Source organism: Capra hircus, chromosome 16 (genome assembly GCF_001704415.2).
Source record: "Capra hircus breed San Clemente chromosome 16, ASM170441v1, whole genome shotgun sequence".
Taxonomy (NCBI): Eukaryota; Metazoa; Chordata; class Mammalia; order Artiodactyla; family Bovidae; genus Capra; species Capra hircus.
The window spans coordinates 42,067,997-42,082,086 of NC_030823.1; the positions used below are offsets into that span (position 1 = coordinate 42,067,997).

The 14,090-nt window shown below is 43.6% G+C and overlaps 1 protein-coding gene across 3 annotated transcripts in view; it reads right to left on the reverse strand.

Annotated features, from left to right (window-relative positions):
* Positions 2,900-14,090, reverse strand: part of NMNAT1 (nicotinamide nucleotide adenylyltransferase 1) — a 28,175-nt gene continuing 16,984 nt past the window's right edge. For all 3 annotated transcript variants that reach the window (XM_013970282.2, XM_005690716.3, XM_005690717.3), the window contains exons 3-6: positions 9,127-9,295; positions 7,366-7,549; positions 4,211-4,356; positions 2,900-3,457 (exon numbers count right to left, since the gene is read on the reverse strand). In XM_013970282.2, coding sequence (XP_013825736.1) covers positions 3,057-3,457; positions 4,211-4,356; positions 7,366-7,549; positions 9,127-9,241 — 846 coding nt within the window. In that variant the 5' untranslated portion in view covers positions 9,242-9,295 and the 3' untranslated portion in view covers positions 2,900-3,056. The remainder of the gene's footprint in view (positions 3,458-4,210; positions 4,357-7,365; positions 7,550-9,126; positions 9,296-14,090) is intronic.

Sequence of the window (14,090 nt, forward strand, 5' to 3'; positions counted from 1 at the left end):
CAATGCAGCCATAAATAAATAAGTAAAAATTAAAAGAAGAGGCCAAGAGCCATATAATTTACATTTGCCAACTTTATTTCCTTTTTAAAACTGTGGCTTCAGATAAGACTATTCAACTACACAGATTTAAGTGGTTTTTTTTTTTTTTTCTTCTGCAGAGGCATAAATCCTTCATCCAGAGTAGTGTAGTATGAAATGTGAATCATTCGGTGTAGGTAAGCAAAGGTAAATTATTCTACTTTCTTTAGAAAGTTAACTTTAGTCCTGTTTCTATCACAGAATGATTTTCATGAACAATAAAACTATTCTAAAAAAAGCTATTTCTGGCCTTTGTGCTTTCAGTTCAGTCGCTCAGTCGTGTCTGACTCTTTGCGACCCCATGAATTGCAGCACGCCAGGCCTCCCTGTCCATCACCATCTCCCGGAGTTCACTCAGACTCATGTCCATTGAGTCAGTGATGCCATCCAGCCATCTCATCCTCTGTCGGCCCCTTCTCCTCCCGCCCCCAATCCCTCCCAGCATCAGAGTCTTTTCCAATGAGTCAACTCTTCGCATGAGGTGGCCAAAGTACTGGAGTTTCAGCTTCAGCATCATTCCTTCCAAAGAAATCCCAGGGCTGATCTCCTTCAGAATGGACTGGTTGGATCTCCTTGCATTCCAAGGGACTCTCAAGAGTCTTCTCCAACACCACAGTTCAAAAGCATCAATTCTTTGGCACTCAGCTTCTTCACAGTCCAACTCTCATATCCATACATCACCACTGGAAAAACCATAGCCTTGACTAGAGGGACCTTTGTTGGCAAAGTAATGTCTGCTTTTGAATATGCTATCTAGGTTGGTCATAACTTTTCTTCCAAGGAGTAAGCGTCTTTTAATTTCATGGCTGCAGTCACCATCTGCAGTGATTTTGGAGCCCAAAAAAATAAAGTCTGACACTGTTTCCACTGTTTCCCTGTCTATTTCCCATGAAGTGATGGGACTGGATGCCATGATCTTCATTTTCTGAATGCTGAGCTTTAAGCCAACTTTTTCACTCTCCTCTTTCACTTTCATCAAGAGGCTTTTTAGTTTCTCTTCACTTTCTGACATAAGGGTGGTGTCATCTGCATATCTGAGGTTATTGATATTTCTCCCAGCAATCTTGATTCCAGCTTGTGTTTCTTCCAGTCCAGCGTTTCTCATGATGTACTCTGCATATAAGTTAAATAAGCAGGGTGACAATATACAGCCTTGACGTACTCCTTTTCCTATTTGGAACCAGTCTGTTGTTCCATGTCCAGTTCTAACTGTTGCTTCCTGACCTGCATATAGGTTTCTCAAGAGGCAGGTCAGGTGGTCTGGTATTCCCATTTCTTTCAGAATTTTCCACAGTTTATTGTGATCCACACAGTCAAAGGCTTTGGCATAGTCAATGAAGCAGAAATAGATGTTTTTCTAGAACTCTCTTGCTTTTTTGATGATCCAGCAGATGTTGGCAATTTGATCTCTGGTTCCTCTGCCTTTTCTAAAACCAGCTTGAACATCTGGAAGTTCTCGGTTCACGTATTGCTGAAGCCTGGCTTGGAGAATTTTGAGCATTACTTTACTAGCATGTGAGATGAGTGCAATTATGCGGTATGGGTAAAACTGCCATAGAATTTTAATCAGTAGCAAATCATATAACAAGTTTGTCTTTTTAACATAATGTTATGACTTCAATTATTATTTGAGTGTTCTACTTTGGTTAAAGTTCATACAAAAGAACAAGAGACAAAGCATAAAAAACAGGCTCTTTTTCTGCTTAAATTCACAAATGGCAGATTCACAGGGAATGGAACAGAAACTGCAAGGGTCTTTCAAAACTCAAGAGTTTTAGATTGAGACTGTGGAGCTTTCTTGCACAAACCATTCATCAGGGCCTCAACTCTGAGCTAAAGGAACTGCTGGGCTGACTCAGTATGGTATTTCTCATGTCCCTTCATTGTTTGATTATTAAGCTATGAGTAAAAGCTAAGAGCATTCACACTTCATAAAATCCTTGAATGAGGCCTCTTTGATTCTCTGGCATGAGACTCCTTGAATAAGGGACCTCACTCTCAGAGGTCTCTTATGTGCTAAGAGAATCCGTGCATAACATGTGGACAGCAGAGGCTCCCTATCTGTCATGGGCATCAGAAACACCTGTGTACCTTTCTAAACGTTCCAGGGCCTGGACGCCTCTTCCTACCTCCAAAAGTGATGCTGCAGGCAACATGCCTTAGCAAAGCTTCATTGGCCTTCTGAGATGTGTCAGAGAGAACGAACAACTGGTGTAAAGTGTCTTCCAGATCATTCACAGGTTGTATTCTGCACAGCGGGAGATAGCTGATGCCTTTTACAAGATCATTATTTTAAGAGTTGTTTGGCCACTTTGGGTGGCGGGCGGGGGGGGGGTGCCCAGAAATAGGCATGCATAAAATGTTCATTCCTTTCATAACTTAAGTCAGGATCTTAAGTGGACTCTTAATTTTCTTCTATTTTTTTTTTTTTTTTTCGCTGCACAGCATGTGGGATGTTTGTTCCTGATCAGGGATTAAGGAAGGCCAGGCCCTCGGCAGTGAGAGTGCAGTCCTAACCACTATACCACCAGGAAATTCCTAGACCACTTTTCGCACTTCACTTCTCTTTATGTGGTAAAGTCAGGGTGCTCTTTTTGAATTGTTTTTGTACTTAGTTTGATGGAATGTTCTTCTGGTTTTAGTCCTGCTAATCTCTTGTTTTAAAGATAAAGGAATTTGTGGACTTCCCAGGTAGTCCATTGGTTAAGACTCTGTGCTCCCACTGCACTGGTTCGATCCCTGTTTGGGGAACTAAGATCCTGCATGCTGCATGGCATGGCCAAACTAAAAACAACATATTGAACACATTCATCTTAGCAGCTTCTAGTAAAAAGATAAACCTAACTTTATTTACTGCTGATTTTACCAAACTGTTAAACTTTATTAAAGAGGATAACAATTTCTTCCCCTAGTTACTAACACCCACATGGTTTCAAACTCCCAAAAAAGAAGTCTAAAATACCATGCTATAGAATTTCTTATGCCTTAACTTCTGTAGTGTTTCTCTGCAAAGGAGCCAGGACCACTCCAACATTCCTCTCCTCACTCTCAGAGCTATACAGATTATGCTTTTCAATATATTCTTGTACAAGATCGGGGACCAAGTAGCGAATGCTCTGGCCCCTCCTGAGGGCTCGCCGGATCTTCGTGGAGGAGATGTCATTGGTGATCCATTCGTTCACCAAGTGAATGTTGTTCTGGTGTTTCCATAGCACGTCGGATTCGTAGATGAACTTCTGGGCATCATTCCCAGCCCGAGTAATACATATGAGCCCGTGGTCTCCCAGGATTTTGGTGATATCCTCACTCTTCCATAGATTGGGCACACCAAAGGACTCCAAAAAATCTGCTCCACACAGCAGCTTCACCTTTGGCACACCTGGGAAAAAGGGAAAATAGAGCCTCAGGGATTGTTTTTTTAATAACTCCTGGCATCAAAATGAATGTGTAGGACTCTCCCTGGTGGTCCAGCGGTTAGGAATCCAGCTGCCAATGCAGGGGACATGGGTTCAACCCCTGGTCCAAGAAGATCCCACATGCGGTGGGGCAGCTAAGCCCATGGGCCACAACTACTGAGCCTGAGCTCTAGAGCTGGTGTTCCATAACAAGAGAAGCCACCTCAATAAGAAGCCCATGCACGGCAACAAACAGTAGCCCCTGTTCACTGCCACTACAAAGAGCCTTGGTGCAGCAACAAAGATCCAGTGCAGAAAAAAAAAAATGTGTATGTCTGTTTTTCTGAGGATTCATAATTTTTATCAGATTCAGCTTTTCCAAAAAGAGATCCAGACCTGACCTACCGCAGGAGAAATAAACTCAGGGTGCCTCTGACTCTTCTTTCCTCCTATCAGAAAACTAACACGGGGCAGAGAGTTTCCTCGTGGCCTAGTGGTTACAAATTTGGGCTTTCACTGCCGCAGCCTGAGTTCAATCCCTGTTTGGGGAACTGAGATCCCACAAGTTGTGTGATACAGCCAAAGGAAGAACAAAAAGAGAAAGAAAAAAGAAAACTAACAAGGGGCATTTTCCAGGCACCCAGACACATTGAATATGAAAGCAGATACAAAGGGGGCTTGCCTAGCCTTAGAGTCTTAACAGCCCTCATTGCTAAGTCCTGGGAAAACATACAGACCTTTCGTTTTTGTTTGCTCTAGGGATTTCTTTTCACTAAAATCTTGTTTTTGTTCAGCCCACTTTCTTTTCCGTCCAGGCTTTTCCAGCACAGGTGAGTTCTGCTGGGGATCACAGATACTGGCCTCCAGCTTCTCTTGATGGTGTCTATAAAACAACAAAGCAACAGAATATTTATTTCTCTTTCTCACAATGCTCAACTGAAATATCATCCCCATGGAGAGGCCTGAGAGCCTCTGACACAAAGTTAAAGGTTGGGAGCTGTTAAAAATGTGTAACCACAGATACACACAATACCTGATTATTCAGAAAGGATACCTTCAAGTACACAGTACTGTCAGGTCAAGATGGATGCTGGTCAAGACACAGTGGCCCTGGGCTCTGGCTGTCAAGAATGGAAAGCAACAGGGACTTCCCCGGTGGTCCAGTGGTTAAGAATCCACCTGCCAGGGCAGGGGACACAGGTTCAATCCCTGGAATTGAACTAAGGGACTAAATCCCATGTGCCACAACTACTGAAACCTGCATGGGCTACAGCCTGTGCTCTGCAACAAGAGAAGGCACTACAAAGAGAAGCCTGTGCACGGTAACTAGAGAAAGTCCTTGCACAGCAACAAAGACCCAGCACAGTCAAAACTAAACTAAGAAAATAAATTGAAAGAATAGAGAGTAGGGAAACTCCTGGGAGCACAGCAAATGGTAGCTATTACTATCCTAAGCTGTATGTGTCTGTGTCACAATGACCAGAGTTAAAACGCTGATTATCTATTATGTGTTAACCACTACACCAAATCTCTTCCATGAATGATTTGATGAAATCTTCTCAACATCCCATTTCATAGTATTATTATCCCCATAATGGAGAGGAAGTGCAGGCTTAGAGTTTGTACCCCCAGCTTCTAGTAGAGCCTCTTAGACATAGGAGGTAGTCAAGAACAACAAGATTGAGTAAATGTTTTGGTTACTATAAAGCAACTATAGTACTGCCAGCATTCTATCAGAATTGTTTATTATACCTATTGAGAGAGGAGGACAGTGACCAATTTGGCCAAGGTCATTTAGCTTATAGATGGCAGAGCCAGAATTTGAATCCCAACAGCCTGGCTCAAGAGCCCACACCCTTGACCACTGAGGAGCATGGCCTGCCTAGGACTTCCCTGGTGGTCCAGTGGCTAAGACTGCACGCTTCCAATGCAGGGGACCCAGGTTCGATTCCTGGTCAGGGAACTAGATCCCACATGCCACAGCTAAAGATCCTTCATGCTGCAACGAAGATTGAAGATGCCATGCAACTTAACTAAGACCTGACACAGCCAAATAAATAAATAAATATAAATATTTTTTAAAAAGAGTATGGCCTAACCTAGTAATGAAGAATTCAATGCCGAGGATAAGGTCTGAGGGTGTGGCAAGTGTCTGAAGCCTAAGCGGAAGGGCCCACAGGCAGGATCTGTATGCAGCTTCACTCTGGCTGGCAGGATGTCCACGGCTTTATAGTGGTAGTTACCCAGGTAACAGGAGCAACATGTGTGAGAGACAACTGTGGGCCCCTGGTGCCCGTAACCCCCTTCCCTCAGGAATGAATAGGAAGGTTATTCTGGAGCCAAAGAGGGCTGGGTGAGGAGGAGGCTGGTCTCTGATGGGAGAACTTCTGACCAATGAATAGAAGTCACCCTCTTCTCCCTGCTAAGCTTCTGGGTAAGTCACTGGGTTGGACGTTGTCTGCTGGCTGGGTTCAATCCCACCCTGAAATCACTTCCCAGAGGTCCTCAGAGGCAGAGAGATTTGGGAGGCTCTGGACCTTGACAGGTTGGCATGGAGGCCAGACCCTATATTCTACTGTCCTGTCCCTCACGCTAGGAGCCTGGGACAGTTTAACAGCCGCATTTGTGGCAGCAGAAGCAGGAATAGTTTCCTGAACTTCAGCTGCAGTTAAGGGGACATGATCTTGAAACAAACCACCACTTCCACTCCTCCAGCCCTTTCAACCTAGACCTAAAGTCCCTTTCTGCTTAAAATGCTCAGAGTGGTTCTATTTCCTATCCAAATCGTAATTAATATGGTTAGAACCAAAAGATTCAAAGAATAGACATTTCTAATAGACATCTCTAAGAATAGACATGAGACAGAAAGGTTTTTCAAAAAGCCCTTGTGTTTTATACTCAAGAGAACTTGCTTGCTTAGTAGCTCAGTCGTGTCTAACTCTTTGCAACCCCACGGACTGTAGCCCTCCAGGCTCCTCAGTTCATAAGATTTCCCAGACAGGGATACTGGAGTGGGTTGCCATTTCCTCCTCCAGGGGTTCTTCCCAACCCAGGGACTGAACCCACGCCTCCTGTGTCTCCTGCATTGCAGGCAGATTTCTTACTCACTGAGCCACCGGGGACATGCCACTCAAGAGAACATTAAGTAGTAATTAGATGTCACTCACTCTGGGTTCTGAATCCTTAAACTGGAACGGTTTCAGAGTCCTGAGCACAGTGATCTGTGACAACCCCCTATATGCTATAATGGAAGCAGCGTCCAAACCAGGTCTCTCTGTGATCAAGAATCATGGCCTCTCTTCCTTAAATTACCTATCTTCATCTTTCTATATATATATAAAATTTTATTTATTTATTTATGGCTGTGCTGGGTCTCTACTGCTGTTTGGGCTTTCCTCTAGCTGTGGCGAGCAGAGGCTACTCTTAAGCACAGGTTACTCTCTAGCTGCAGTGAGCAGTGGCTTCTTTTGTTGCTGAGCATGGGCTTCACTAACTGTAGCACATAGGCTTAGTAGCTGTGGTGCTCAGGCTTAGTTGCTCTGTGGCACAGGGGAACTTCCCAAACCAGGGAATGAACCAGTGTCTCCTGCATTGGCAGGCAGATTCTTTACTGCTGAGCCACCAGGGAAGCCCAATTATCTGCCTTTGTCTTTTATACCTGAGAAGACTGACCACAGTGTCATCATCTTACAGCTTTACCTTTTTCACCAGGGCACAGACAGGCCAAGTATACTTCCTGTTCTTTTACAGGGATGTACACAGTTAACAAGCATGCAAAACATCTCAAAACACAATGAAAGACACAAAGGCTGAATAGTACCCAGGCCTGTTCATGTGCTTCGCAGCCTTGTGATGACCCCACACAGGAACTGCAGGACTTCACCATGATTACCTTAGCACCTTGGCTGTCTCTGTCCACTCTTTCTGAAGACTTTCCCATGTATCAACTTCTATCCATTTTGAGTTCTTGGTGGCAAGTTCTGCCATGATAACTCGGTGACAGGCAGAGATGAGTCCTTTCTTCTTATATGCATCGCCGACTGGAGAAATTATGCCTTTGATAACTTTATATTTTCCTGGGGTAAAGAATTAGACTTCACATAAGGTACAACAGATTAGATTTTATGTACAGGAAATAGAATCATCAATATGGTTTCATAGTCACAGGTCCCCTTCTCCTTTTTTTTAAACAATGACACAGGTTTACTTATTTATTTTTAAATGTGGTAAAATATACATAACATAAAATTTATCATTTAAACCATTTTAAGTGTACAATATTGTGACATGTTATACAACCATCACTACAATCCATCTCCAGAACTCTTTCAACTTCCCCATCAAACAGACCACCCATTCGTCAGCAGTTTATTAATAATTTTGATTGATATTGCCAAACTGTCTTATGTGTATGTTAGTCGATCAGTTGTGCCCGAAACTGCCTTGTAAAAAGCCTTAATCCATTGAATATCCAAGAGCCCATTCCTTCCCAACACCTGATATTTGACATTATCAAGTTTTAAAAATTCTTGTCAAGGTGATGGGAAAAATATCACTCTATTATTTTAGTTCCCTGATTATTAGTGAGTTGGCACACTCATCCATTTATCAACATATAGCATGATTATTTCCATAACAAAACAAAATGAATCTGTGTATATGCAGGGGAGAAAAAGTTTTCTTGCACCTTCTTAGGGCCCCTGGCTGGTATAAACTGACAAAGAATAGATTGACAGGAGAAAAGCATATGAATTAACTTAATGTAAGATTTATGTGACAGGGGAACCTTAACAAGGAAATGAAGAGCCCAAGACACAGTTAAACCTAAGTATTCTTATGCTAGGTTTGATGAAGAGTGAACAGTCATGGGGAAAAATGACAGAGCAAGGAGTGCAGGAGATCAAACCAGTCAATCCTAAAGGAAATCAATCCTCAATATCATTGGAAGGACTGATGATGAAGCTGAAGCGCCAATATTTTGGCCACCTGATGCAAAGAGCTGACTCACTGTAAAAGACCCTGATGCTGGAAAAGACTGAAGGCAAGAAGAGAAGGGGACGACAGAGGACGATATGGTTGGATGGCATCACCAACCCAATGGACATGAATTTGAGCAAGCTCTAGGAGACGCTGAAGACCAGGGAAGCCTGGTGTGCTGTAGTCCATGAGGACACAAAGAGTTGGACAAGACTGAGCGACTGAACAACAACAAAGAGTACAAGGTAAGTGTAGGAGCTTGGGGGAATCCAACAAGGCCTGTCTGCTTGGCATTCCTTTCTCTTCATAGATAAGGACGCTCCATTTCTCTGAGTTTAGGGAGGGCATCTGTCATGTGAATGTTTTACAATCTGCTTCATAGGCTTCCCTTGTGGCTCACCTGGTAAAGAACCCACTTGCAATGCGAGAGACCTGGGTTCAATCCCTGGGTTGGGAAGATCCCTTGGAGAAGGCAAAGGCTACCCACTGCAGTATTCTGGCCTGAAAAATTCCATGGACTTTCACTTTCAGGGAAGAGGGGTGGAGGGCAAAGTGACCTTCCTGCTTCTGCTGTTTCATCAAAATCCTCCAGCTTAAAATGTCCAATAGGCCAAGGTGCCACATTTTACGGCAGTGTATCCTGAACCCCATCGTTGCTGCTGGTTACTGTTCCTACCTGTTCCATTCATGTAGTCCTTGGCCAGCTCAAACAGCCGGAGGTGCATGTTGGTGATAGGATTAAAGGACCCACAAGCAAGGAGAACTACTTCTGTCTTCTCTGGGTTCTCCATGCTGAGAATTTGCAGTTGTTGATCTAAATGGAAAACTGACACTTCTCTTATTGCCTGCAAAGGAAAAAGAAAGTAAGTTCAATTCAAGGTCTTTTGATGTCTTTCCACATACTCATTTCAAGCAAATGGAGCGACTTTCCTGGCGGTCCAGTGGTTAAGACTCTGCACTTCCAATGCAGTGTGCTCGGGTTCAATCTCTGGTTGGGGAGCCAAAATCCCACATGCTGCAGTCAAAAAGTAAGAAACAAACAAAAAACATCACCAATAAAAAACCCACAAACCAAAGAGATGGAAAAAATGCTTGGCTTCAGTGACTACACTGGGTGAATTGCAAAAATGGCTCCATTTCCCCACCCTTCCTTTCCAATGTGATTTTATAGCTCTTTTCATAAAGGAATGGAATCTTCCCACCCTCTGTGACTTGCTTTGGCCCAAATAACGTGGCACATGGGAAAACATGTCCATTCTGATCCTAGGCCTCTGAGGCATTGTGCACACCCACTCTCCTTTGGACTCCTGCCCTTCCATGAAGACAAGCCCAGGCCAGCCTGTTGGAGGATGACAGAACCTGCAGGACAGAGACGATGCTCCTGCTGACAGACAGCCAATAGCCAGCTGCCTGGCCGAGGCCATCCTAGATCAGTCAAGCCTCAATCTGCCCAGAAGCACAAGCAGGTCAGGTGAGGTCAGCTGAGCCTGGATCAGCTGGCCCACAAGGTGGGCCTAGACTTATGAGCAAACATGAAAGCTTAATGGTGCTGAGATTGCACTATTGTGGCCATGGGTAACAGAACAGTGACACTGTGCAGTGTGCCACTATGTCTAGCTGCTCAGTCACGTCTGACTCTTTGAGACCCTCTGGACTGCAGCCCACCAGGTTCCTCTGTCCATGGAATTCTCCAGGCAAGAAGACTGGAGTGGGTTGCCATTTCCTCCTCCAGGGGATCTTCCCGACGCAGGGATCAAACCTGTGTTTCCTGCACTGTAGGTGGATTCTTTACCTGATGAGCCACCGGGGAAGGCCCACAATGACATTATTATCCACCAAAGATAACTCCCCAACAATCCGTCCTTCAAAACTGTACTTTTCCTCTTAGTCAGCAAGGTTATATTATCACTTTCAACTGAGTAACAGTTTACAATTGACAAAGTCTTCTTGATACTGATTATTCCATTTGATCCTTCCAAAACCCTACTGAAGTAATGCAAGGCAACTTATTTTAAATTATTTAATTTTTTTTTAATTAGGAGGAATTTACCAAAATGTCTTAAAAATAAACTCATACTTTCTATTATTGCTTTTTTTTCCGATTTTTATTTTATACTGGAGCATAGTTAACAATGTTGCATTAGTTTCAGGTGTACAGTCAAGTGATTCAGTTATACATATACATGTATCTACTCTTTTACAAATTCTTTTCCCCTTTAGGTTATTACAGAATATTGAGCAGAGGGACTTGGTGAACCTTTCCAACTCATATCACTCATTTCTAATAACTTACCTCTTTTTAAAAAATATTTTAATTTATTTTTGGCTGCACATTGGTGCTATGCACAGGGTTTCTCTACTTGCAGCAAGTGGGGGCTACTCTCTAGTTGCAGCGTGAGGACTTCTCACTGTGGTGGCTTCTCTTGTTGCAGAGCATGGGCTCTAGAGCACCAGCTGAGTTGCTCTGCAGTGTGCGGGACCTTCTCAGAATAGGGACTGAACCTGGGTCCCCTGTACTGGCAGGCAGATTCTTTATCACGGGAGAACCAGGGAAGTACCAGCTCTAATCACTTCTTTAACAAACACTCTATTAACTATCAATTAAAAAAATACCTTCACTACTGTGAAGTTTAAAATATTCTTACATATCAAGTTATGTTTCAAAATTCTGAGCACTTACAAAGATAATTCCAATGATGCCAAAATGCTCAAAGCACTTTGGGAACTTTTGGGGGATCACCTGTAGAGCTCAAAGTATTTTTATGATTAATGTAGAAATACAATGAATGACCACAAACAAACCAACATTTATAGGATACTTCTCAACTTATAAACTAATTTCATGCACATTATCATTTAATTTTCACCAAAAAAGAAAAAGAATGGCCGAGGACATTTACTTTACTCCAAATAATAACCTATTGCTACATATTTAGTTTTTCCAGTTAATCACCTATCATTAGTCATTTAGGTTTATCTAATTCTCCATTATTACGAACATCTCAAAGAAGAAATAATGAGTTGAAAATGAATTCGAAATTAAGGCTATAAAACCCCTCATTCTGTGCTCCTAAGTCTTGCCAACACTCAAAGACCTGCATAAGGACCATTTATTTATAGCCCAATAGTGTTCAGACCAAATTGCTAGGATGACCAACTTACTTTTGCTCCAATTTTTTGCTCTCATTGGACAGAGTTACTGAGTGGTGACCCAGGGCTAGAATTTAGGTATTGTGACTCCTAGGTTCTCCAGCACCAAAGAGAAAATTGAGAGGTAAATTGGGGCTGTGTAGATTGGAAATGAGCCCGCCTAACTGAGAAGCTGAGAAATGGCAACCTCAGTTCCATAGATAACACGAAACTCTGAAGGTTTCTGAGCAATGGTGTGACAACAGGGTTCTAGAAAAACAAGGTGATGTTGGTGTTACATGGTTGTATGACCGATTTTATTTTCTTGGGCTCCAAAATCACTGCACATAGTGATTACAGCCATGAAATTAAAAGACGTTTGCTCTTTGGAAGGAAAGCTATGATAAACCTAAACAGCATATTAAAAAGCAGAAACATCACTTTGCCAATGAAGGTCCATAGAGTCAAAGCCATGGTTTTTCCAGCAGCCGTGTATGGATGTGAGAGTTGGACCATTAAGAAGGCTGAGCACCGAAGAATTGATGTTTTTGAACTGTGGTGTTGGAGAAGACTCTAGAGAGACCCTTGGACAGCAAGGAGATCAAACCAGTCAATCCTAAAGGACATCAGTCCTGAATATTCATTGGAAGAACTGATGCTGAAGCTGAGGCTCCAGTACTTTGGCCACCTGATGCAAAGAACTGACTCATTGGAAAAGACCCTGATGCTGGGAAAGATTGAAGGCAGGAGAAGGGGGTGACAGAGGATGAGATGGTTGGATGGCATCACCAATTCAAGGCACATAAATCTGTGCAAATTTTGGGAGATAGTAAAGGACAGGGGAGCCTGGAGTGCTGCAGTCCATGGGGTCGCAAAGAGTCGGACACAACTTAGTGACTGAATAGCAGCAAATGGCTGTATGACCCTGACCTGACCATTTAACTTTGTGTCCTCATCTGTAAAATAGAGATAATGCCATGATATGGCAAAACACTGATCATACTGCCTGGCACAGTGTCAAAATAAATGGTAGCTGTTATTTGTGAGGAAGTGATAATACTGATGTCAGTGATGCTATCAGATTAACTGGAAGGGGCAAAGCAAGATAGGAAGTCCAGTTAAAAGTAATGAGAACTTCAGTTTAAGTACAGTTGGTGGGAATGGAAATTAGGAAACATGTATTCAATAAACACTTGAGGTCTACTCCAAACAGCGGCAGGAATCACAGGGACACTGCTAACTGTGAAGAGGAAATAAAGGGGAGAAGGATCAATAATGCTTCACACAACATTAAAAAAGAGTTCATGGGTTAGAATGATTTAAATGTACCTTTCAATTATCATCCCGAGGATGACACCAGGATTCACTTGGGGCTTATTGCCTCTGCCCACCTGTTACCTGCCCCACCCCATTACTCATGCAAACAAAGCACCTATGCTATTATGGGGTGGTCTGGGCACACCGGGAAATTAGGGTGTCTGTCCAGCTACTGAGCGTGCTCTCAAGGACCCTGGTGAAGGCTCTCGGTTCAGCTGGAGTCCAGCCTTGGTTCTGGTCCCAACCATCTCAAGTTTCAGGTACCACTCTCCAGGGAGAGTGAGCAGGTCTTGGAGGGAGGGAGTTGCTTGCTGTTCAGAGAAGGAAGGATGAAAGAGCCTGAAGGGCTCTCCTTGCCCTTGGGGATGGGCTCAGGTTTCCAGGTCCTCCCCAGGGGAAGAACTGAGAAGGGAAAGCTGATCTCTCAGCCTAAAGGAAGCTTTCCCTCTTTTCACATTCGTGACCTGTCTCAAATATCCAACTCAGTGTTACTAATTCACTGTTAACACAGCCAGCTTTAGACTTCAGAACCTTAAAGCCATAGAAGAATCAAGTTACAGGGAGCTCCTATCATAGCCTAGAGTGGCTTTAAAAGAACTAGGACCTGTCCCTCTCCCCTGGAGAGAACTTCCTCCGTATTCCCCAGGGTTCGCAGGGTTGGTGTGTAGGGATGGAGGCCCTGGCAGGTGGAGAAGAGGTCTAGAAGCTCTAACAGGACTGTTCCGGATCCTCCGTGCCCTGCTCCAGGTGCTCAGGGACCCGGGTCACCATGATTCACTTCTGTCTGGCTCACTCAGCCTATCGCTTGCACTGTTGGCTGCCAAGATCTCACCAGCTCAGGCTGTAAGTGTCCCTCCCCAGCCCACTGTGGCAAAAAGATCATTTCTTCCTGGGGCTGTCTTGAGGCTTAAGGGCTTCCCTGGTGGCTCAGATGGTAAAAAATCTGCCTGCAATGCAGGAGACCTAGGTTCGACCCTTGGGTCGGGAAGATCCCCTGGAAGAGGGTGCGGCAACCCACTCCAGTATTCTTGCCTGGAGAATACCATGGACAGAGGAGCCTGGCGGGCTATAGTCCATGGGGTTGTAAAGAGTGGGATACCACTGAGCGACTAACACACTTGGAGGTTGAAGGGAAATTACTTTCAGTTTTAAAATTATCACTAAGTTTCAAAAACACTGATGTGTAAACGTTAA